This window comes from Arvicanthis niloticus, chromosome 8 (genome assembly GCF_011762505.2).
Source record: "Arvicanthis niloticus isolate mArvNil1 chromosome 8, mArvNil1.pat.X, whole genome shotgun sequence".
In the NCBI taxonomy this organism is placed as follows: domain Eukaryota; kingdom Metazoa; phylum Chordata; class Mammalia; order Rodentia; family Muridae; genus Arvicanthis; species Arvicanthis niloticus.
In genome coordinates, this window is record NC_047665.1 from 62,478,740 (window position 1) to 62,504,183 (window position 25,444).

General features: G+C 44.5%; 1 protein-coding gene across 6 annotated transcripts in view; it reads right to left on the reverse strand.

Moving 5' to 3' along the window:
- Nucleotides 1–25,444, reverse strand: part of Frmd4a (FERM domain containing 4A) — a 579,690-nt gene that overhangs the window by 289,089 nt on the left and 265,157 nt on the right. For 2 of the 6 annotated variants that reach the window (XM_034509722.2, XM_034509723.2), the window contains exon 1: nt 11,215–11,433. The exons of the other annotated variants lie outside the window; for them this stretch is intronic. In XM_034509722.2, coding sequence (XP_034365613.1) covers nt 11,215–11,304 — 90 coding nt within the window. In that variant the 5' untranslated portion in view covers nt 11,305–11,433. Of the gene's footprint in view, nt 1–11,214; nt 11,434–25,444 lie in introns of those variants that run through there. 6 annotated transcript variants of the gene reach the window in all.

Below are 25,444 nucleotides of genomic sequence, written 5' to 3' on the forward strand. Positions count from 1 at the left end.
GTTCCCTCCTTACTATTCTACACCAGCAGCAATAGATGCCTGATTCTGTAAAGCTTGTACAGGGTCCTATTTTACAGAGTAGTGACACAAACAGAGGCCATCCCCTAGAGTGAAGATGAAGTATTGGGTCTTGTGGATACAATACAAGGTGAAACAAACTTGTTAACGGCCCATTTCTAATGAGTGGGTCTCACTGAACTTTCTTATCCTTCAAGGTCCTTTGTGAAGATAAATTAACTGTTTTTCTTATGCATCCTACCACTGCATGATAAAAAGAAAAGGGGATGCTTTGGGGCAATGGTGGATAAGAAGGAGTGTAGAGTACAAGCAGAGAGATGGCAATAGAGATAAAGGATGAGGCTGAGAGATGGCTTGATGGTAAAGTGCTTGCACTATAGGCACGAGGACCTGAGTTCAGATCCCCAGTACGCAGTAGCACAACATCTCAATCATAGCATATTGGGTTAGTAGTCATTCAGAACCAAGCCCTCACAAAGCTGCCTATGTAGATGAACCTGTCCCTGCAAGGCAGCAGTGTGAAAACATATAGGAGCTCTTGTGAATCAGCTAGACTTAGACCTAGTGTGTGCAATGAGTATGTAATGAGTATGCAGTGGGTGTGCAATGGATTTGCAATGAGTATGCAATGGATTGCAATGGGTACATAATGGGGCATGCATTGACTGTGCAATGGGTATACAATGAGTATGCAATGGGTGTGCAATGGGTACACAATGAGTATGCAATGGGTGTGAAATGGGTACACAATGAGTATGCAATGGGTGTGCAATGGGTATACAATGAGTATGCAATGGGTACACAATGAGTATGCAATGGGTACACAATGAGTATGCAATGGATACACAAAGGGGCATGCAATGGGTGTTCAATGGGTACACAATGGGTATGCAATGGGTGTGCAATGGGTACACAATGAGTATATAACAGGTGTGTAATGGGTACACGATGAGTGTGCAAAAAGCCCATTCACAAATACTGTGGGGGTGGGACTCACATCACTGTTTGCCTTTAAACTTATTTTTAACTGATTTGAACTTAAGGTGCCATAAAGAAAAATTTAAGCGGGCTTCAGGGGAGGCGTGTTGTAATAGAGGCCTTCACTGCCCCCAGGAGGGAACTTCTTATGTGTGGGATCTGCATATGGGACGTTGGCCATGGCTTTCCCTCAGCTCACTGGGCAGAGAAGAGGAACATTTTCTTCTACTAGGTCCATAAACGGCTAGTAGCACAAACTTTCACACTAAAGACCAGACTCTCCCCGACCTCCCGTTTGGTTCAAGTCCATTTTCTTTTATAGAGTATGTCTAAATGCCCAAATTAACAGTTCAAACTAGGACTCACTCATTTTTGACATTATATTGGTGGTTTGGCCATAAATTATACTTTCTAAAGGTAGTATGGGACTCGGCTGGATTTTGAAGCCCTGACACAATGATGATATCACAGCATTTAAAAAACTATTTTCTCATAGGTAAACCCAAAACCAAGCAAAAGAGCTTTTCCTTAGGATAGATATCAAGGATACTAAGACATGAGGGAGGGACGGTAGTTTGGTACCGATGACCTACATAAGATGCTGAAATCTTTCATCCATCCTTTCTTTGGCTATGTCTGGAAAGCATCACAGAGGAAGGTGGGTAAGCTTGGATACCCTGGTTTAAGGTGTGAGGGTTACTATTTAAAACTGATCTCTGTTGGCTGGGGAGACAGCTCAGTTGGAAAATTGCTTGCTGTACAAATATGAAGACTTCTGTTCAAGTTCTCTAGAACCCAACTTAAAAAAAAAAGTGGTAACATGTTTAATCACAGCACTGGGAAGGAAAACACAGGAGAATATCTGGAGTTGCTGCCCGACCAGGCTAGCTGAATCAATGAGCCATAGGTGCCATCAGATAACCTGTCTCTAAAAATAAGGTTGAGAGTCATTGAGGAAGACACTTGATATTATTGACCTCTGGCCTCTATCTACACAGATGGACAGGTGCCTGTACATTGAACATATATACATGATACCTCCAAATAAAAACACCATCCATTGTGATGTGCTTCCGTGGTACCACGTGGGACAGATGTTTCCCTGTCTCAGTTGTTATAACCTTGATCTCTTTAGATTCCACCAGGGTCTCCAGTTACTGTTTATGAATGCTCTTAGGGAAAGTAAGCTTGTCTTGACAGCCTCCCCCTTTTAACTACTCTAGTTTCCTTTCTCAGCATCCCACTGACTGACCTTTCCTGGTAACCGTATTATGGTACTACCTCTTAGTAGTCTATATCACATGTCTCTGAGAAAGAGTCATTTTCAGTTTATATACTGGACAGATTTTCTCTTTCATTCTGTTTCTATGTCACTGTTTGCTCCTTGCTGGTTTTCCTCTTTTTTCTAGTTTACTTTCCATAGTACTGGTCTCCAAACTTTGCAAGTCTTGATCCTCTGACATGCCTCTGTATCTGTCCACACACATTTTTCAGGAAACACACCATACTCCCGTGATTTTCATCTACCTGCCAAGGATGTGTCAGTAAATGTTTAGCTGTAGACTTTCTGAGAGAACAAAAGCTCTAACTCGTGTATTTGCCAATTCATGGGTGTAAATTGTTTCTCTATGGGCCATCTCAAGTCATCGGTGTATCAAGACTTCAATTAGTCATGATCATCTTGATCATCAACTCATTGGGCTCTGGAATCACCTAGGAGACACACCTCTAGACATTGGGCTCTGGAATCACCTAGGAGACACACCTCTAGACATTGGGCTCTGGAATCACCTAGGAGACACACCTCTAGACATGCAAACTGAGCATTAGCTTTAGTCCCTCTCTGCTTCTGTACGGATGCAGTGTGACCGGTCACCTCGTGTCCTTACCACCATATCTTCCTCGTCATGATGGACTTCAGTTCTCTGAACTGTGATCCAGTAGAAGGATCTATTCTTAAGCTGTTTTTGTTAGGTGTTTTGCAACAGCAATGAGAAAAGTAGCCAACACAGTTAAAACTGACCAGTGAGAAAAGGACAAATTGATGAAGATGAGGAAGAGGAAGAGGAGGGGGAAGGAGGGAAAGAGGTGGAAGGTAGGGGAGAAGTGTCCTACTCATAGCGTAGAGTCTTCTATACTGTTTTAGGTACATAAAACAACATTGTTCTCTGAGGCTCACTGATGAATCAGTACAAATAAAAGTGGCTTACTGAGCCTGGGCAGGTGGCTCAGTGCTTAAGAGGATTTGCTATACAAACATGAAGACACGGGTTTTCTTTTATCAAGAATGACACATTTGGCTATCCTGCCACAAAAAAGCAACAAGCAGCTCACCCCAACTTATCTGCTTAGTCCCCCTTTCAGGTAGAAACACCACAAAACACAAGGACTATCTAAAGTACTTAAGTTGGGATGGGACCCAGATGATCCATTTTGGCCACCATATACCTTGGGGCAGCATTTTCAATGTTGGCTACTCAGTGGAGTCACTTGGGAGATTTAAACACTGATTTCTGGATCCTATCCACTGAGACATAGTCTATGCCAGGTGTAGTGCATGATCGGAAGTCTTCAAAGTTTCTTAGATCTTCTGTATGAGGTAGAGATGGATGGAATCCTGGGACTCCCTCAAACCTCCCTGTTAGCTTAGCCTACTTAATAGTTTCCAGGCCAGTAAGAGACCCTGTCTCAAAACCAAAGTGGAAGGCTAGCAAGAAGGTTCACTGCCCTTGCTGAGGGCCATAGTTCACTTCCCACCACCCACGTAGGGCAGCTAATGCATACCTCCAGATTTAAGGATCCAATGCCCTGTTTTGGCCTGCTCATGCACCCCAATACACAAATATATACATGCTCTCTCTTGCATGTGGACACACAAACATTCACATATACACGCACACACATAGACATATTTTATTTTCCACTTAAATCTAATCATTAACAAGAAGAGGAAAATGACCTTTTATGCCTTCTGTGAACCACAGAATCGGAGTCCCCGAGAATCCATCTTCTTCTCCAGAGAGGAATTTATTTATAGAAGAAACAAAAGTGTTCTTGGTGAGGGGGATGGATAATAATACATGTGAATACGCTGATCTGTCTGAACAGTTCTTGGCTGTCTGCTTTCAATGGTAATAAATATCCACTGAGAGCTGTCTGCTGTATGTGTTTGGGGTAGTGTCTCACACTTCCCTGCATGAATACATTCAAAATATAAGCACCACACACAGGAGTACAGTGATGCTGTTGTATTCTGGATCCCTAAGTTATGCAGCTTAGCAGCTGGGATAATGTAATGGTTTGCAAAATAATAGACTGGCAATATGTCAACCTGGAATAACACTTCGGATAATGAATGTTGTGGGTGCCACGAGGTTTAATTTATGCTGTGTTAAAAATACCACTCCAGAAATATCACACCATCTCAGTGTTTCCAAGAAAGAAAGAAAGAAAAAAAAAAGACCTTTTCACCTAAAATATTTAAATAATGGTAGGAAAAGAGAGTGCTTGCTTGTTTCATCCCTTTCCTGCAATAAAACCATCAAATTTATACCACTCTCTGAAAGGCATTTAGTTTAAACCTGGCTAGTTGCTCCCCTTATGTTTCTCTTAGAGGTGTCTGGTGTGCTCTTTGAGTCCTGAATACATAAGAAAGAACATCCATTTCCTTGGTTTGTGTAAACATGTGAGAGTTAACATGTTTTCCACTAGCAACAATGAGACTTCCAGGAAGTCAGCTTGGGAATTGAGGCTGTTCCTATTAATGTTTTGCTTCTGATCCTCTTCCAAAGTCCTCTCATTGAGGGACAGTGAATGACAGAACTCCCATATTTCATTCATTTTCATAGCTATGGAAGAGTTTATTACATTTTTTATTATGTCCTATTTATTTATTTACTTCCCAGCACAAAAACAAAAGCAAAACATGGATTCTTTCTGAGGTGTTTGTGCTTGCAAGATAAGCATTTTGTTAAATGGAGCTATCTCCCCTGCCCCAATTGTATGTGAGTTAGATTAGGCAATGACTCCCAATTTTAGGAAGAGCAGGATGGCTTCTTGGATCAGTGTTGGGCATGGCTGGTTGTCTTGACTGACTTCATCTGGAGCCCTCATACTGATGTACAATGGATGGATAATCTGAGGTTATCTATTTCTAATATTCCTGTTATGAACTATGTTCCTTGTTCTCAAGGGGCATCTTATCCCACAGAAATGACAGCTTTGATACAGGGGATCTGTGTCACTACAAAAGGAGTGCAGTACACTATGGTATCTTGTAAGAAGTGTGCTTTTGTCTACTTGGGTTGGAGATGTGTCACCTGGAAAGGCTTCCAATAGGATATCAGCTTTGTGCAAAAGGGTGGGACCAGGAAGTGCAGGGGTGGGATGAAGAAGCAGCAAATGCCAGATTAATAAAACAATGTTCAGAGGTTTTGAGGCAGTAGAGATGATGGTACTGCTTTAAAAGTAGTAGAAATGTGTTTATATCTGGTTGGAGTATAGTCTGACTAAGGTAAGGAAGAAGTGAGACTGGATACCTTAGCAGGGTCCTGGATACAACCTGCCATTGGGACTTGTCTTGAGGCACAGAACAACTGAAATTCTTTATGTATACAAGTGATTGAAAAGACTACATTGAAGTGACTACAGAAGAAGGTATGAATGGAACAAACTGGTGCAAGACTAGCAACCTTGAGAAAACTGTTTGCAGGCACAAGATGATAGTGGTCTGAATCTGGCATTCAGGAGGAGCAGCAGGATGAGAGAGAGGTAGCAAAAGGAGAAACGAGAGCACACGTGGTAGCTGTTCAAGGGAGACAGAGGAGACGGAGAGGACAGGAGGATCCCTAGGTTCTAGTTTGGGCACAGTCACATGCTCCATATCAACATATCTCTCTATTACAGACCCACATACAACACTCCACAAGATCATGAGGGATCTTACCATTTTCCTAAAGTTAGCGACACTGCTGTTGCTATCATAATGTCACAGTGCGTTGGGTTGTCCTGTTCATTTGATCCTCCTGCCAACAACCCTAGTTCACTTCCAGTCATATCAAAGTCTAGCACTATTACACATAGTACATGACACTCTGAAGTGACTATGAATGGTTACACTACTGGGTTAGTGTACCCTTTATCAATAACTTAGACTGGAATCATTCTAGTGGTTAAAAATCCATAATAGGCAGAAGAATGATGTCTCATGATACACCAATAGCAGCCTCCTATGTCTCATGTTTATCTCTTTCTGCCATGACATTATATTTTATCATGTTTGATTTCATTTGCATATTTCATTTGTTATGACTTTAGGAGTAAGAGGCTGTAGTGTGCATGCTTGTGTGTACCACATAGTTTAGGCATACGGTAGGCTATGCTGTCTAGGTTTGTGTGTATACACTCTATGACGTTGGTATAGTAATGAGAGGACCTGGCTATGCATTCCTAAGAGTGTCTGTCCATATTTACTGATGCTAGATTATGCTCAACTCATGCTGGGATAGGGAGCAGGCTTGCAGTGTGTGTTGGGGGAGTGCAGGAGGAGGCTTCTGAATTTCACTCCAAAGTGAAATTCTCTTGGCACATTAGATTCAAGATATGAAGATTGTCAAGAGAACAGAGGTGCCCAGTGCATTTTGGGTCTGTGGATATAGGTGCTAGAGAGTAAGCCAATAGGGGATCAAGCACTGTGTCCCTTACAGTTGGGAAATCAGAGCACAAATTCTGACATGCTGTAACTTGAGCTGACTGTGCATGAAGAGTTCAAAGATATCAAAGATCAAATCTCATGTTGGGAAAGGCATAGACATTGCTCAGCTTCTGTCACGAAAGCAGAGAACTGAGGCAGAGGCAGCCATCTTGCCAAGTGGCATTCTGCAAAACACTACTCCGTCCTCAATTTCAAATCATAAACCCAGACTACCTGGGGTGCACCTCATGAAAGGTCTGCTCACTTCATTTTTTCCTTGGGCACGAACCAAGCACCCTTAAAAGGGAGAGAGCATGGAGGGCTTCCTGGGCTCAAGAAGGCTGAGTGATCTGACACCTGTGTGCACAGAACCGGGAGCACCTTGATTTTCATGGATGATACGTGAAGTTGGAAGTTCAAGGGAAGTTACCACCAGAAAATAGCAAAGCAAAGCAAAGCAAAGCAAAGCAAAGCAAAGCAAAGCAAAGCAAAGCAAAGCAAAACCAAACCTGTTTTGGCTTTCTCAGGAGCTCTCTTGGCAATAGTGAGGTGTGATTAACTGTGTTGGATGGCATCGGTTATTAAAAATACAAGCTGAGGGGCTGAGGACGCGGCGCAGTTTGTAAAGTGGTTAGCACTAGAGCAAAAGGGTCTGAGGTTAGACCCCAGCATCTGGGTAAGAGCTGAATGTTGCAGCACCAAGTCTGCAGCCTCAGCACTGGAGTGGACTGGGGAGAAGGCTGCAGAGACAGAGTCAAGGGGATCCCTGAGGCTTGCTGGTTGGTCAGTCAGTTTAGATGAATTACTGGACATCAGGCTCAGCAAGAGACCATGTCTCAAACAATAAAGTCGAGAGTGATTGAGAAATACATTCAATTTCTGGTTCACACATGCATGCACACACACATGAGAGAGCGCACGCACACACACATGGATACACACACATATACATACACACATACACATATATACACACATACACATATACACAAACACATGCATACACACACAGGCACACACACATGCATATACACATGCATACACACATACACACATGCATACACATATACACACATACAATATACACACACAAACACACATACACACATACATTTATACACACATACACACATACACACACACACACACACACACACACAATCTGAGGTACTTTGTCACAAATTAATAGTGAAACTACTAGTTCTTGGGACAACTCCAAAATTCTGCTTTGACAATTCCCCCTTGCTGTTCTCTGTCACACCCCAACTGTCTTCAATACTTATTTGTGTCTTAATCTTAGCACATAATTCATTGACTTACAACTGTTTTATTTCCATCTTGCATGATCAGTCTCACTCAGTATGCCAAAGACATTACCCTGTGTTCCCTCTACCCTTCCCCCATTCTGTTTGGCTCACTGATGTACTCACAGTATTTTTTGAAAAAAATATGGGCAAAGATCCTGAGACAGTAAAGTGTTCACTGTCCAAGCACAAGGTCCTGAGTTTGATCCTCAGAATCCATACACACACACACACACACACACACACACACACACACACACAAGCATACAGACACACACAGAGACACACAGAGACACACAGAGACACACAGACAGACACACGAACACAGACACACACATACACACACAGATACACACACACACACACACACACACACACACACACACACACACACACGCTTATAATCCCAGTGCTAGAGATGTGGGCAGCTCTGAGGCCAACCTAACAGGCAGGCTCTAAGCAGCAGCAGGGGAAACTAAAACAAATCAAAATCACACAAACCAAAACCAAGGAGCTGGCACATGAAGAATGACATGTGAGGTTGAGCTCTGGCCTCCGTGTACAGACACACAAAGAAAGACATGTACACACGTGTATATTCTCATTGCTCTAAAATCATGCTATGTTCTTGGTCCTCATGTGTCACATTTAAGTGTGTCTTTTATGTGTGGTCCTCGTGATGGGCTGATGACAATTCTGTTCAGAGCCAGGCTGCCACAACACAGGGCCATGGAGAGCAAAGGTCACAAGGCATTGTGTAATGACAAGAATAGGCAATACTCAGTTTTGGGACTGAGGTTTTATCCTGTCATGGGCCGATGGGTCTGAACAGAAGACCATGTCTTCCATACCTTGTTTCCTTATTTATACCGCATGGAGAAGGCCCCGTGTTCCATGCTTCATTAGCAGCTCAGGATGGTAAAGAGATGATAGGATTGGAGGGCCTGGAGTTAAGGCCTTCTGGAAAATTGAAGCCTTTAAGCCTTCCTAGACAATAATGGTGGCCCAGATGTCTGGCACTCTCCCCAGTGTTACGAGGGCTAGATGCTGGAGTCCCAGAAAAAAGGGGTCAGCCTTCATGGTCTGGACCTATTCATCACCCAGATGCCCTCCTTTTATATAAATATATGACTGCCATTCTGAGAAGTGTCACTGAAGCACCGCAGTGTTAAACGCCCAATTGGACCTGTCAGGCTACTGTATATTTCAATTAGCTTCTACTCCATTGTCCTGGAGGCAGGAGGTAGCAGGTCCATCTGAAATGCCTAAATTCCAAGGAAGTACAGGCTGCTTTGAAGGGTCCAGAGCTCTTCCACCCATTTCTTAAAGGCCATGAACCATGGCCTATGCTCAAGAGAAGAAATAAGCTACACATGATTCAAATATAATACTGTACTTATACATACACATAGCAACAGACTTATGACAGGTAACATTTGAATTCCTATGTGTGTCTTAAAATGGAGAACAGTAAAAAACCAAGTGGCAAAGTGCACACATCGGTATTTATGCAAATCTATATTTAAATATTAAGTACCGGTCTAGAGATTTGAATGATACAAAGAGAGGCTGCGAGGTAGCTACATTTTTGTTTGTTTGTTTGTTTGTTTAAGAAGCAGGATTAATACTCTTTTTTATATTTCCATGTTGCCCAGCCCTGAGAGGCATGATTTACAATTGAGTAGTCATGAACAAATACCTCAATAATAAAACACATCGAACTCAATTAGTTATCACAGAGGCAAGGGGTTTTACCCAAACTGAAAAGCACATTCTGCATGTCCTTGGTTGGGCTAGGCATGCTGGCTTCACCAGTGATCCTAGCACCTGGAAGGCTGACACAGGAGGATTGCCATGAGTTGGAGGGTGCAGTGAGTTCCACAGAAACAGTTTTTCAAAGCAGAGAAACAGACAAACAAAAGAATCGGTCTATAAATGTGTGTACTCTTTTATTCCTGTGCTCCAAAGCTGCAAAAGTAAGCACACAGTGGGCAGTTACCACCCATTAGGTGGGGTAAATGGTATTGAGCACAGGAACATGTCTCAAACTGAACTGAAGACATACCTACCTCCACATAGCCAGAATAGGCACTGTCCTTTGGGAAAAAAAAAGTTCAAATAGAACAAATTATAACTATTAGAGCCAGAAACTCAATCATGCCTGTATATTCTAGTCGGTCCCCATATGTTGAAACCTTTAATTAGGTTTTCTTTAAATTAAAAGGCCTTTAACTAGTAAGTAGACCAGACAGAACAAGCCATTTGAATTAAGGTTTGTTCCTGTCCGGGAGCTGGGTCATGTTATTCATGGTCTCACCCTTGTGCTCGTTTTGGCCTGTATTTAATCTAACATGTGGATGTGGACATCCAGCTCATGGAAGGGCTTGTGGGGATTCCAATAGGGGATCTGGGGGCTCCTAAGCCACGCAGAATCCACCATGGAGATGTAAGCAGCATCCCCACATGTTGAGCCGCCCTCCTCTGGACATCTAGCCCATTTTGCAACCAACAACCACCCTCAAAACGCTGCCCCTTACTACAGAAAAAACCAAATCATTATTATTTTACAGATTCTTCTCTGCCAGGGGCTACTGTGTAGGGCATATGCTTTCAGGAAATTAACAGTCACTTCCGCCAAAATCGGTAGTATCGTGAAAAAAACGGAGCCCAAAGGAGAGCAGCATCTTTGAAAGAATAACAACAAAAGTAGATGAGGATGAGCAGGGGCTTTAACACAACCGGCTTGGTAACCGACCCCAGCAAGGCTCTAAAGCCGCTTCAAGCCACCTTTGCTTTCTTTTTCACCTAGCAAAAGAAACTGCAGAGCTATTTCAGTGAGCACAGTCGCAGTCAGCTCCAAACCCTGACACACTTCTTAACAAGCTCCACAGGGACAGACAGTTCTACCTTCCCATTTCATCTTTCCTCTGGCATCTGCAGCTGACAGACATTTCCATTTCAGAATCCTCAGCCTTATTTGTGTGTGTGTGTGTGTGTGTGTGTGTGTGAGAGAGAGAGAGAGAGAGAGAGAGAGAGAGAGAGAGAGAGAGAGAGATCACCATATAGAAAATAGAATCCTATCTGCCCCCAGGAAACTCCCGTATTGCTCAGGAAAAACATCAGCAGCAGCCGTAATTCCGAGCACAATGAAACCAACATCTCCAGTCTGTAGCAACTGCTCAATGAAAACAAACAGCCGGTTACAGCCACCATGTAGCTTACCCTTTCCACGCTGCGCCTTCTCAGAGATCCATAAGGTATTTTCAGAAGTCTCTGAGGTCTGTTTGGAGTCACTGCAGTTTGAACTACCATGGTGTGGAGCTGGGAGTGAGCGTGTGCGTGTGTGTGTGTGTGTGTGTGTGTGTGTGTGTGTGTGTGTGTTGCTAGTAGCAAAGAGAGATGAGCTAGTGTCCTTCTCAGAGCTAAACTCTAAACTGTGGTCTTCTGGAGAGGCTCCCCAAATATCGAAAAGCTGAAAGCGTTTTCTGCCCAGTGAATCAAGATGTGGTTGGTCAGGAGGTGGGGGATGGGGAGAAAGGAAAACAGCCCAAGTTCTCCAACTTCAGCGCCTTTAGTTTCCTTCTGGCTGTCCCTGCAGCTCTGGCTCAGCGAGACCTGCTGCCCTAGGAGTGGGTCTGTGGTGCTTGTGAGGAGAGTGATTCAGAAATGTCAACTTGGCTTCTCCGGGCTGCGGATGGCAACCAGGTCAGTTGTCTCATCAAGGCGGTATTGGACGCATTATTCACTTTGCCACGTGACGCCCAAGCCCCTCGGCTGTACAGTAGGTCACATGCTTACCTTAAAAGGACTAAGTGGAATCTCCCCCACATCTGCAGCAGAGATTAATTCAAAATCCTGCATTCTGATTTCATTCTCTTCCAAACATTAAAAAAGATCTGAAGGCTAGGAACAATACACAGGGGGGGGGGGGGGAGGGGGTTGAGGGTCTCTTTGGATTCATAAATTACCTCTATGAAACTGAACATCAGACTTGAATATGCTTTTCCCACCAGTGCCTCCAACAGAAAATAAATGTATGCATCAAATTAATTATATGAACGAAGTCCACGGGAAAAGAAGGTGGGGTTGTGGTGGGAGGAAAAAAAAAACTATCTTTGCTATCTTTGTATCCATAGTTCAGATGAATCAGACCACCACATCATGCAAGTGTGCTTAAAATATTTTTTGTTGTTTAAAACTTTTACATCATTTATGTATTTTGTGTGCCTGTGTGCATGGGGGTGTTGGCTTGAGGAGCCCCTCCCCTCCAACAGTGGTGTGAAGATCAGAGGACAACACTTGGGAATCCATTTTCTCCTTCTAGCGATCAGTCTGGGGGACCAAACTCAAATCTCCAGGCTTGGTGGCAAGTGCCCTTACCTGCTGAGACACCTCACTTGCCTTAGGACATTCGTTTTTATGCCTGCCAGCGAGCAGGGCTAAGTCATGTATGGTTTTACAAAGCTTTGAAAAACGAAAGCTCAGCTTCATCCACACCCGAAAATTCTTTTCTGATTAAGGTGCCATTTCAACAGGTGGCTCAGGTAGGCTATAGTTTTAACTTTCTGTGGCATTTGTAATGGCTACGTCGCCAGTTAACCCCCTACCCCTACCCCCATCAATTCACCTCCTCAAATCAGCTCACTTCCATGGAAGAAAAAAATCACAAGGAATGGAATTTTTGTTTGCTTCTCTTGAGAAGAGAAAAAAATCACACACACACACACACACACACACACACACACACACGCATGCACACACACACACGCATGCACACGCACAGTGTCCTGGTTTTCATGAAGCGATGGTCACTTCCTCTGAGGGGATCCCAGGCTTAGCCTCATGTTGCTCACATGTTGGGAACTAGCTTTTCTTTATTCTCCACAAACCGGAGCTCAGTTTATTTAAGAGGGATGGAAAAGAAAGTTCTGTTTATTCAGACAAACCTAATAGGAAACGGGGGAGGGGGTGAAGGGAAGAGAAGTTTTATGCTGCTAAGGAATGAATTAGAGCAGAGAGACTTGGAGGACTGGGCCATTGGGGTGCTGCGGTGCTGGGCTGAACCGGTGGGCAGGGTCCTCCCACGCAGACACACACTAAGAGGCAGTTAAAGAAAGCAATGGGCCCGCATGGGAAAGTCCGAATGTACAACAATCAGGCTTTGTTCATAATTGGTTCCATGTGTGAGGTTGGACTGAGCAGAGGGTGAGCGAGAGGGGAGAGGGGAGAGGCTGGGAGAGAAGGAGTCCCTTGGATATCTTTGGAGAGAGGTTTCAGGTTACATGTCATTTGTCCCCCTCTCCTCTTCCTGCCTATGCTGCCCAGTTTCAAAGTAGACAGGAGCATAGAACACATCTGCACCAATACTCAGACATTCACCCCGGTCTCTAGGGTCTCTTGCTTTTCCAAAACCGCACTGGAAGGTATCACAGCTTTGAACAAAGGATGGATGCAAACAGTTATCTGTCCAGAGTTACAGGGTTGTGTCCTTTCAGCTTGTTCTGAGAGGACACAGTGCATGATTGCCTCTCCTGTGACCCTGGCCCCAGCAAAGCCCTTGAGAGCTGAATTTATTTATATTTCAGTAAATGCAACTTCCTGTTTCCCAGGGGTATTAGTGGGGGTTTCACTGAAAACCTAGAGGCTCTGGTGGTATAGTTCAGCCTGTAAGGGACACTTTGATGAACTAAGTGCAAATAAAACAGAAGCACATGTGTTCAATTACGGTTAAATATGTATAGAAGAGAATGTTAATGGAAATCAAAATAACCCTGGGCCAGACTCCCTAGACATTGTGGCCCAGAGCATTCCACCCCTTCCCTAATGTGGCGGGGGTGGGGGACACTGTCATGCTTTCTATAAGTAGAAAAGTCTCCTCCCACTAATGAAGCCCTCCTCAGTCCCCGGGGAATAAATGCCCAGCTCTTCCGTATGACCTCAAGGTTCTGAGTAGTCAGCTTGCCCAGCGGTATCTGATAGTCTATCCATAGAATTCTGAGACCTGTGCATTTCAGGTTCCTTACTGAATCTAAAGCGTTATTATCCATTCCTTATTTTCATTATTAGAACACAAGGATGTTTCCCAGGATGGGGCACACTCATATTGATATGACTACTCCAGGGGAGGAGACAGGATGGATGCTTACTGAGTTACCAGACAATGGCTGGGACTTTTGTTTTTAAAGGCTACCTCAATGAACCAAATGGCTTCTTCCATTGTTTGTGTTTCAAAGGTGAAGAAACAGCCTTACTGTTTGAGTAAGGCGAGCAGAGTATACAGACAGGCAGGGCAGAACTCAGTTGTAAACCAAAGTAACTTTGTGTAACTGCGAGGTCCAACTTGACCTGTTCCATGGTCACCCATCACAGGGCGTGTTGTCTGCTTGCAGCAGTTTCAGAGTCTAGAAAGGAGATTCTCCTAATGGCCTTACAGAAGCTGCAGGCTTAGAGGACTGGTGGGATGGGCAGTTTCAAGGATCCCCTGATAGGCTTATGGGGGAGCTGAAGCTGCATGTTTACAAGATTGGTGAGATGGGTAGTTTCAAAGTCTCTGGATCTGCTGCTGGCATGTCACCCAGGCTTGACTCCAGGTCACAGATAGCCCAAAAGAGCTGGGGAAGGGGAACTGAGACCCCTTCAAAGAGGGGTTGAGTACGAAGAGTAAAGAGATGGGTCATTTATGGTAGTTTGGGGCCTGTGGATTCCAAGCCAAGTAGGTTACATGTAAGGCACTGATGGGGCCAAAGGGAGGGACGAAGATGAGTGACAGCTTCCAGGTTTTCACTGTCCTGTGCCAGCCAAGTGACAGGGAGATGCTAAAGAGCCACACAGCAGGGACAAGGGCAGAATGGGAAAGGCTCTGGGACTCAGGGGGTTCAGGACCAGAGTTGACAATGGACCAAAGAGTTGACTGGGAAGCCAGGGAGGCTGAAGAGAAAGAATCTGGGACAGATTTATCTTGGAGACTGCAGGTCTTCAGTAGGACAAAGCAACCCTGGGTCATGTGCATCAGGGAACATTCTAGAGGGCCCTGGCCAGCTAGGGAAGACACCGCAGGCTAGGTGTTAATGAGTGGCGTGGGGCTGGAGTACTGGGGGAGGCGTCCTCAGCCCTTCAGCTCCTCACACTGCTGTGCTTAATGCTCAAGGAGCAGAGCGCTCAGGCTGACTCGGGAGGGCTTGTTTGTTTACTTGGAACATTTTCTTCCTGTTTGGAGGAAAACATTTACACGAAAGTCTGGGCTGAAGCCGTTGAGGAATGAAGTGAACTGCATTGTAGGAAAATCAATGCTCTCCATGTGTCCCAGCGAGGCGCATCGAGTCAAAGCTGTATTCCAGGTCACTGACAGCAGGGTGTGAAAAATGGGATGGGTATGATGGCTTGTGGGACAGAAAGCAGTTTATGACACCAGTGTTGGTGGAGAGAGACAGGGGGAAGGGAAAAGCCCATCTGGCGTATGTGTGTGTCTATGCGTGAATATCTCTGTACGTGTGTGTGTGTGTGTGTGTGTGTGTGTGTGTATAAAATCGGAGGGTACATATGTGTTTGTGTTTATGTGTAAGTATGAATGTGTGTTTGCATGTATATATGTTTGAGTAAGTACGTATGCTTGTATGTAAGTACAATGTTTGTATTTGTATATGTATGTTTTCGTATATGCCTGTGTGTGTATGTGCTTGTCACAGTTGCACACTCACAATTGTCACACTCACAATTGTCACACTCACAATTGCATAAGGAGCATTTCTAATCAGAGCAATGAGCATATTGCTTCATGCTACAAGTTACACGCAGGGCAAATGAGACACTGATGGAACCCTGGGCCTGGTCACGTAAATGTAGACTGCTCCTCATCCCCACCCATCCCCATGGTGAGCCTGATGCTTATCCAGATGTTGCCAGGTTTGAGAACGACCACGATGAGGCTGGTCCTTCTGCTCCCTGCAAGTCCAGACATGTATACTCTCATTCAGAATTATAAGTGGCTCTCAGTGAACTCATTTCTTTAACCTTGTTTATCTGACAGAACCCTGAGAAGGCAGGTCACCAGGCAGGGTGGTTTCCTGTGGGAGGAAGGGGCTGAAGTATACGCTGCAGGAGGGGTGCCAAGTGGAAGCTATAGAGGTCGAGAGCATCCTGAGAAGAAAACCAAAGAACCCTGAACTGACAAAGGTGCTAGAGAAGTGAGCTAGAGGCCCTTTTGGGTGAGAATTTCACCATTAGGTAGAATATGGGATCCCTTGTGTGTTTGTGTTTCTTACTATATTACAAAAGTCAAGTTAAGGGGGAAACTTTTACTTTGCTTCACGAAGGGAGTCCAGTCCATCAGAGTGGAAAAGCATGATGCTGGCGGCTCCCCAGCCGATGAGCAACTAGGAAGTAGAGACCACACGGGAAGTGGGGCCTGGTTATAATCCTCAAGGGCACTTTCTCCAGCTAGGCCCCACGGTCTTAAAGGTTCAATTGCCTCCCAAGACAGCACCTCTAGCAGGGAGCAATTGTTCTAGGTCAAGAGCCTGTGAGGCCATTTCTCACCCAAACCCTAACACTTTCATTGCTGTTCACCAAAGCGGTGACGGATGAAGGTCATGACTAAGTTGAGAGTAGACAAAGCTCAGACTAGACATGGCGTCCTCAGCTGTGGTTGGGCCTTGGGACATTGTGCACAATATTAAAAGGGAATTTTTCTCAGTGTTTTGAGATCTTGGGACAATAGCTAGCCACTGTTACTTCAGGCTTATTTATTGGAGGGACAGACAGGGTTGGAAAGGGAGCATCCCAGAGCTGGGTTTGAAACTGAAGATTGGCCTCATCTTCCAGGCTACTTAAGGCCAAGGAAAGAGAAAGAGCAGGTGAGAGCCCTGCATGGTAGCACATCCATTTACTCCTAGTAGAGGAGGTGGAGGTAAAAAGATCATGAGTTCCAGGTCAGCCTGAGGTACATAGTAAAGTGCACTGGGTTGACCCAGGGAGCTGACTAGTATGGCAGCAGCCAGTCAAGAGACAGAATGAAAAGAAAGCGGGAGACCCTGAGTGAGGTCTTAGGTTTGCTGTGATCTGCCTGACACTGGATCTCGAGGCATCCTAGGTGCTCTGATATGGTATGGAAGATTAAAACAAACAAACACATGGGGTAGAGGAAGCAGAGGCATGGCTCCAGGCTGAGAGAGATACCATGGGTGATCAACTGAAAGAAAGACATTGGTGGTATCAGCTACAGGAGTGTGGAGGAAAGACAGGGTCTTTAAACAGCCCTCAGGGTTGGGATTAAACCCCGGACATTTCCAGAGAATCAGTGGCAGCCAGGACCTCACTAAGCAGGCAATGCTATTTGCTCTGGTTTTTCTTGTAGCTGCCCGATTCCTGGCCGGGCTGGAAGGCTAAGGGAGATGTGTCACTGTGAGATGAGAGGGAAGGGGCACAAACATGTCCCACAGCTATCGTTCAAACTCTGAGCTGGGGTGGAGAAGCTGTAGCTGGGGAAGAAGCTTGGGTCTTAATAGTTGCTATGTGGAATAAGGAAGTGATCAAAGGGCAGATTCCCATGAAGAAACATATTTTAATGGGTCTAGGAAGTTCCTAGAGTCTGAAGGGGAGTCCTAGAAGTCCCGTGTTCCTCCAGCACCTCAGCCCATTCTTGTTCCTTCCAAACTTAGCCGACTCAGATGGCCCCTGCATTGTCTTATCAGTACACACTGCCTAGTGGATGTAGACTAGTAAGAAGGAGTCCATAGTGAGGTCAAAGGTTAACGTATCCCCCAAACAGGACCAAGACACCAAGCACCACTTCTGTCTCCAGACCTCACCTACCTGGAACTGTGGGAAGTTCTCTAGGTCAGTGTGGGGCACTGAGTTTCTCTTGGTTTCAACTGAGGTTATTCTTACATATCACACAATTCAAAGTGTCTGTCTTTGAACTGAGCTTATCCCTCTGTGTTACATGGAAGATGCTGCAGAAGACTTGCAGTTGGTTTGGGTGGAGAGATAAAACTTGCTTCCTCGGTTCCGTTCCCCTTTACTTTCTCTTTCTTCTTCCCCTCCCAACCCCCCCCACCCCCCGCACCCTTCTTTCTCTACCTTTACTAGTTAGCTGAATTGCACATCTCATTCAACACTATTCTTCCTTGAGATACCCTACAGAGACAATAAGAGGATCTGGGGTGGATCTGCCCAGGTTGACTCCAATTGTCACTGCTGAGACAGTGCGGTGCTCAAGGCTGAGTCAACCCGCTTCTCAGATGACACTGTCTTGCATACTTCAGCCAACTCTATGATAATGGACCTCGGCCCTGCCCGAATCACACTTATTATCTCTTCTCATTGGTTATATTTCCTCAGTCATCAGCTACCTCACTGACTGTCTGATGAAGAAGCACAGTTCCTTTAGGTGGCACGTCCTACTGCAGGGACCATTCTAGATGTTGATACACTTAGTTCTCACAACGTCTTATTAAATAGGAACTCATGTTTCCCTGGATGAAGATGAAGCAGTGGGGGCACAGAGGAGAGGCGTCACTTGCCCACAGTCACACTGTACGTGGCTCCCTAGCCACTATGTCACTGCTGTGTATCACACACTGGTCACATTTTCCTGTGGGCCCAGGAACCACAATAGCCTTTGTGGACCTCACTATCCATCTTCCTTTCTCCCTCATGCTTCACTCTGTGGAGTTCACTAAAGGGTGCCCCATTGAGCCACTTGTCTATGTAATAAAGGAATGTCTTCTTAGCCTTTTGAAAACCCAGTGTTCGGTAGGTTTCAGTTCAATGATGGGAGAAGTGAATTAATTCACCCATAAGGCTCCTGATACCATCAACTCAAAGATCTCATCCTCCTTCCGGCCACAGGGGAAGATGCAGTATGTGTCACAAAGAAACCTTGAGATAATCAGGGGTCGTGGAACTTCCTGAGATCTTTAAAGCAATGGTCATACTGTAGAGATCGTAGAAAATATTAATGCCTGTTGTGGTGGAGTCACCAATATTCTCTCTGAGCATTCCTGGATCACCAAATAAGACTGTTGGTTTGCTGGTACATGGTTTAAGTTTTTTGTTCATGATTTCTTGCCCACAAACAGCAGCAGCAGCAGTGTGTGTGTGTGTGTGTGTGTGTGTGTGTGTGTGCCCTTGCTTATGTGAAGATGTATGGGTGTGCGTGTTATATGAAAGTGCACATGTGTGTATATCAGTGCATGGATGTGCATACATATGGAAGCCAGAGGACAAGCCCATCTGTCATTTCTCAGCTCTCATATATCTTTCATTTTTGATAGTCTCTCATTGGCCTGGAAATTGCAACTAGGTCAGGCCAGCTGGCCAGAGAGCTCCAGGCAACTGTCTGTTTCCATCTCCCCATGCGTGGATTACAAGTGCACATCATCAGGCTTGGCTTTGGTTCATGTGGGTTCTTGGGATGGAATGCAGGTCTCCATGCTTGCAAAGCAAACACTTTTATTGACTGAGCTGTTTCTCTAGTCCAGCAGGGGAAATCTCATTCTTTTGTATGAAAGCTCTTTACTCCTTGCCTTGATATAACTGGTCCCCATCAGCACCCCACTTGCTCTTGGCTTCTTGATGCGCAGAGGCTGCAGCCTGAGCTGATGGCCATTCTGCATGGTGGAAATAGCTTATTGCACATGCTGTTAAGAGTGATGTCATGTCTTGGTCCCAGGGAGTCAATACTATTGCCAGGATGCCTGTGTGATTAAGCAGGTAATAAGCTGACCTGTTGGGCTGGCTCTGCAGATGGGCTTCAAGATCATTTTGCAAAGCTCTTTTTCATGTTCTGTCAGCTGTAGATGGATTTTGATAACTAGCATCGATCGGCCATGTTTATGAAGTGCACTTTGCACAGGGTAAAGTGTGTAATTACACCTGGAATGGCAAAATAAATAATGCCCTTATCTGTGGTATTGACTTCCCAGAATTAGCTGGATATATATGGTGCACTTCTAAGCAGAACCAGTACATGTTGATTTTTGATTTTCAATAGGCTTGGCTCTCTCCTGTCAGGCATCTGAAATACTTAGCTAAGTGTTGGGTGGCAAATGACCAACTCTTAAATCTGTTTCTCATTTGTATGCTTCCTTTTTTGTTTTGTTTTTCTTTTCCAGGCAGAGAACGTGAACATGCAATTTTTATCTACAGAATGAATTCCCATAGTTGAAGGAATCCCTCCAGCACTGCTAAGGAGAGTGGGCCCTTTCCTTGGCAGTGTCTGATTCTTCTCTCTCCAATGCCCAGGGAACATGGGCATTGCTACCAAAGGCAATTATTACCCATTCACCGTGAGTCTCATATTTTCCCGAGATGGGAGAAAGCAACTTGAATTTGTCAGAATGACCGGCATCTCCTAACCTCATGCCGTGGGAATATGGTTTATCTTGAGTGCACACCCACTAACCCGTACATCAAAATGTCAAAGGGCTTTTCCAGTACAAGTTCATGGCCAGAACGGGTAAAATACCTTCAATGGAGCAATTCTTAGAGGCAAAAGACGATGAATGGAGGAGTCTGTTACTGTTTTCTTGGCCCACCCCACTCTGTTTGCATTTTAAGCCTCTACAACAGAAAGAAAAGTTGTGAAAATTGCTTGAGATACTGAGTCACATGGGTGAGAACAAGGGTGGTAAGAAATGACACCAAGGGGCTGGGCAGATGGCTTGGGAGCTGGGAGAGGGGCACTTGCTGTACATGCATGAGGATCTGAGTTTGAATCTCTAGAACCCATGGGAAGCAGTGGAGACAGGAGAATCCTCCCATGTTTTCTGAATGGCTAGCCTCGCACACAGAGTAAAAATCAACAGAGACCTGCTTTAAACAGTATGGAAGGTGAGCACCAATACTCAAGGCTGACCTCGGACTTCTACATATTTGCTGTGGCATGTGTGGGCCTATACACACGCACAACACACACACACACACACACACACACACACACACACACACTGAGTCTAAGGCCAGATTACCACCACATACTATAGAAGAGTTTATTTGGACCTCTGTGCTGGGTAGTTTTACGTCAACTTGACACAAACTTGAGTCATTTGGAAAGGGGAAACCTCAATTGAGAAATTGCCTCCAACAGACTAGCTTGTGAACAACCCTATGGGATATTTTCTCGATTGATGAATGATGTGAAAAGGCCCAGCTCACAGTGGGTGGAGGCAATTTGGGCAGGTGGTCCTGAGCTGTGTAAGAAATCAAGTTAAGCAAGCCTCAAAGAGCAAGTTACTAAGCAGTATTCCCATGTACCTTCTATTTCAGTTCCATTCCTGAGTTCTTGCTTTGGCTTCTCTCAGTGATGGACTTACAAGCTGTTAGGGGAAATAACTCTTCTGTCCCCATGTTGCTTTCGGTCATGGTGTTTTATCAGAGCAAGGAAAATATAAGGAGGACAACCTTATTCTATGCGCAAAGGACAAATGGAAGCCATTACAATTTATACTTTTAGCAAGAAAGTGACACCAGGTCTGATGTCTGAGGGGTCTGATTGACAAAGAGTGAATGGTAGAATGAAGATCAATTAGGCAGTCATAGCTATTGCAGTAGTCCAAATGGGAAAAGGTAAAGTCTAGAACTTGGTTATTACTCATATATAAATTCTATCTGAAGAGACTAGAGAAAGAGTGTTATCTGTTATGACAGATGCATAGGAGGAGGGGGGAATTCTGACAAGATGATGCTGAGTGGCTCTGGACATGCTAAGTTTCTGGTGCTTGGATGTTTTGAGATGAGATTTAAGAGAGGAGTCAAACCAGAAAATGCAGCTCTGGTTTTCAATACCACTTGAGCAACCACTAGACAAGGTCTTTTTATTAAAAGCATAGGATAACCATTCAATAATGGGCAGAGTTACTTCTTGTGAACACTGGAGAGGAAGTTCTTCAGCACTTTGATTGAACAATGAGCCTGGAAAGAGGGACCAACAAGAATTCCAAGCAAAGGAGGACTGGCCACAGGAGAGATATAAAGGGGGCCCAAAAGGATGATGATCAAGAGAAGTATCAAGAAGACAGCAACTCAGGAGACCAAGAAGGGAATCACATAACTGATGGAGGAGGGAAAGGTCTAGGAAGGATGCACCCCATCACAAAAATGGAAGTGAACTGAGCCTATAATAAAGTTTCCAAATTGACATAAGTCATATAACTCTATTGAAGATCTTAAGTGGCTGATGAGAATATGGGATGTTAAGCAAATATTAGAAGGAGACAATTATTAATTCCAGGAAAAACATAAAGTTGTAAAGCCCATCAGGATGTCTCTTGGGTATAAACAATATTTTGTCAGCGTAATAAAACTAGGTCTTACATTAAACTGCAACACCACTCCATGAAGAACACAAGTGTGGTGGTGGTGGTGGGGGGAGGATATAAGAGGAGCTAAAACCCTCAGACTGAGGAGATGGCTCAGCAAGTAAAAATATTTATCCTGACAGGATGAAGACCTGAGTTCAATCCAGGAACCAACCCAAATTACATTTTGTTTTCAAAAGAACAGGGGAGGTGGATCCAGGTTCATCCTTGAGATTCAATGGTCATCCAGCCTCGCCTACTTCATGAGTTCTAGATCAGTGAGAGACTAACATCTATCTGCTAGCTTCCATATGTGTGCTCACATATGGATGTGCATTCACACATATGCATGCTCCTCCATACACATGAACATATACATGTGCCAAGAGTTAAATCCTCATCTCTCAGGGTGGCAGCATAAAATCTCAAAATTAGGTATTTAAGAAATTACTATGTAAATACGTATGTTGGTTTGAATAGGTATGCCCCCCTCGCAGGCTGTCTATTTAAATGGTTAGTTATCAGGAAGTGGAACTGTTTAAAGGGATTAGAAGGATTAGGAGGCGTGGCCTTGTTGTAGTAGGTTTAACCTTGTTGAAGGAAATGTCTCACTAGGGATGGGATCTGAAGTTTCAGAAGCCCATGCCAGGTCTAAGCTCTCTCTTTCTCTTTGCCTGCCTGCAGATTGGGATGCAAGTACTTTCTCAGCACCATACATATTGCCATGCTCTCTGTCATGATGACAATGGACTAACCTTTGTAACTGTGGGCAAAAACCCCAGCTAAATTTTCTTTGTTCATTGTGTCTCTTCATAGCAATATAACAGGGTCTAAGATAACATACTATTAAGAAAACTACAGTTAACCACCACATATAACATTTGGAGGAATGGGACTTCCCCTGGGGAGAGGGACTCAGAGGTTGGAAGGAAGGAACTGGAACCTGGAACATTTCTTCATAAGCCTTCTAGTATTCTTCAACTTTTATGTTTATGAAAATTGCCATGCACAAATGTTGATTTAAAAAAAGATGTTGCAAATAGAAGGAGCAATGTTACAGGAAGCATAAGCCAGATAAGAACTCAGCATAACTGGATAATATTAAGAAGGTCCTGGATGGTCATAAGAATATGCATACGGAACACTGGCAACAGAAGCTAGGCAGAAGAGTTGAGAGCTGGAGGCATCCATCTGCCTTCTTTTGAAAGGACAGATTCAAGTGTAGAAAATCAAGCTATTTAATGCAACAAAGAATGTTTCAGGACATCTGCTTGGCTTCCTGTTGTCCTTTCCTTTAGTTGATCTATGGAGAGGTCTTGGAATGTCCGTGGAAGGCAGAGCCTCTGAGCTACACCTCCTAGAGATGAGAGATAAGCAACATACCTTCTCATCTTCTGAAACAACAGGAGGATGAATGAACACTAGGAAGCAGTCCACATACAACAGGAAATTCTATACTTGCTATTGTTTTAAAAATATTTATTTTAGTAAAGATTGTAGGTGTATGTATTTGTTTGGCAGGGGGTAAATATGAGTGCAGTTACCCTTGGAGGCCAGAGGAGGACATCAGATCCCATGGAGCTGGAGGTAAAGGTGGTTGGGTGCTGCCTGATGTGATGTGGGTGCTGGGAACTGAAGGCAGCTGCGCAGCTGCAGCTAGAGAAGCCCCAAGTGGTGACAAGGGATTATGATGTGACTGACTGACTCTCTCATCTCATCTTACAGAAGCCTTGCATTTTCTTAAAGCACAGCTACCTCACATGTCCCTTGTAATCCTGGAAAACAAGTGTCAACATAGGAACAACTGTTCTGGAGATAATGGACTGGCATCCTAAATTACATGCTCGAGACTACAGAGGATAGGCAAGAACAACGGGACTCCAACAAAAATCCTCAGTCTAGACAATCGGATCCACTTGGGAAAGTCTGTGGTTCCTTAAAAGGTTGGAAAAGAAAATGTTAGCTTACAGGTTTCAAGTCACCTTTCATTTACTTGTGGTATTAATCTTCTCAGTACCTATGGGTTGTCAGGTGTTCTCCCATGTTCTTCCTGGGAAATCGATCTGAAGGGGCAGCCAGGAGCTGGAGCAATGGCTCAGCAGTTAAGAACACTCCATGTTCTTCCAGAGGAGCTAGGTTCACTTCTCAGCACCCTCTTGGTGGCTCACAATCACCTCAAACTCTAGTTCCAGGGGATTTGATGCCCTCTTCTGACCTCCTCAGACAAAAGGCACACGTGTGGTACACAGACATTCATGCAGGTGAAACATCCACTTACATAAAATAAATAAGTAAATAAAACATTGTTTTTTAAGGCAGCCACAGGTCATCTGGCTCAGAGCACCCTCCCACAGGGGTTGTCAGCAGAGGTCTACTAGGTTTCATAGCCTCATCATCAGCAGAGCAAAGGGCCAGGTTGACCCCTTTCCATCTTAGGGGCAAGGCAACAGGAGAATTAGCCACAGGTTGACAAGTTCATGTAGAAAGTGAAGGCTATGCTAAGATAGGACTCAAATGCCTAGCAATCAATGTGTGCATGTGAGTGATAGCATGTGTGTTTATGTATGCTCATGCCCATGCATGGGCGTGTATGTGTGTGTGTGTGTGTGTGTGTGTGTGTGTTAACAACAGAAGAGTTAAGAATATATGGAAGAGAGATGATTTTACAACAAAATTCCCCAAACAGATTCTAGGGGGGGACAAGCACAGAAGGGGTGAGAAAGGAGAAGTCTTACATAGCCAGTGCCTTCTCTGTACTGCCCTCAACTCTCGGTGCTTTCTCTACACTCCCCAACTCTGAGTACTGGCTCTGGATCACCCACTTCACATTTTTACTGTAGTCACTCACACTGGCTAGTCTGAGCTGCACTTTACTGATGAGAACAAAGATTCTCTGAAAGCCGAAGCATTTGAGATGATGCTTTTACAATGAAGATGGGAGGCCCAGCTATGTCTCTGTGGCTCTAAAACCCATGGTTAATGCTCTCTAGGACTGTTTCATGCAGCTGGGAAAAACTATGTCAAACACCAAGAGAATGCTTATCACAAAAGATGGTGGTCGGGAAGACCTGACTGGGGAAAGGGGAGGAGTTTCATCTGGAATAAGCATTTGGAATACCTACAGTACTTGTTGCGTTCTTTGTCATCTGTGCGCA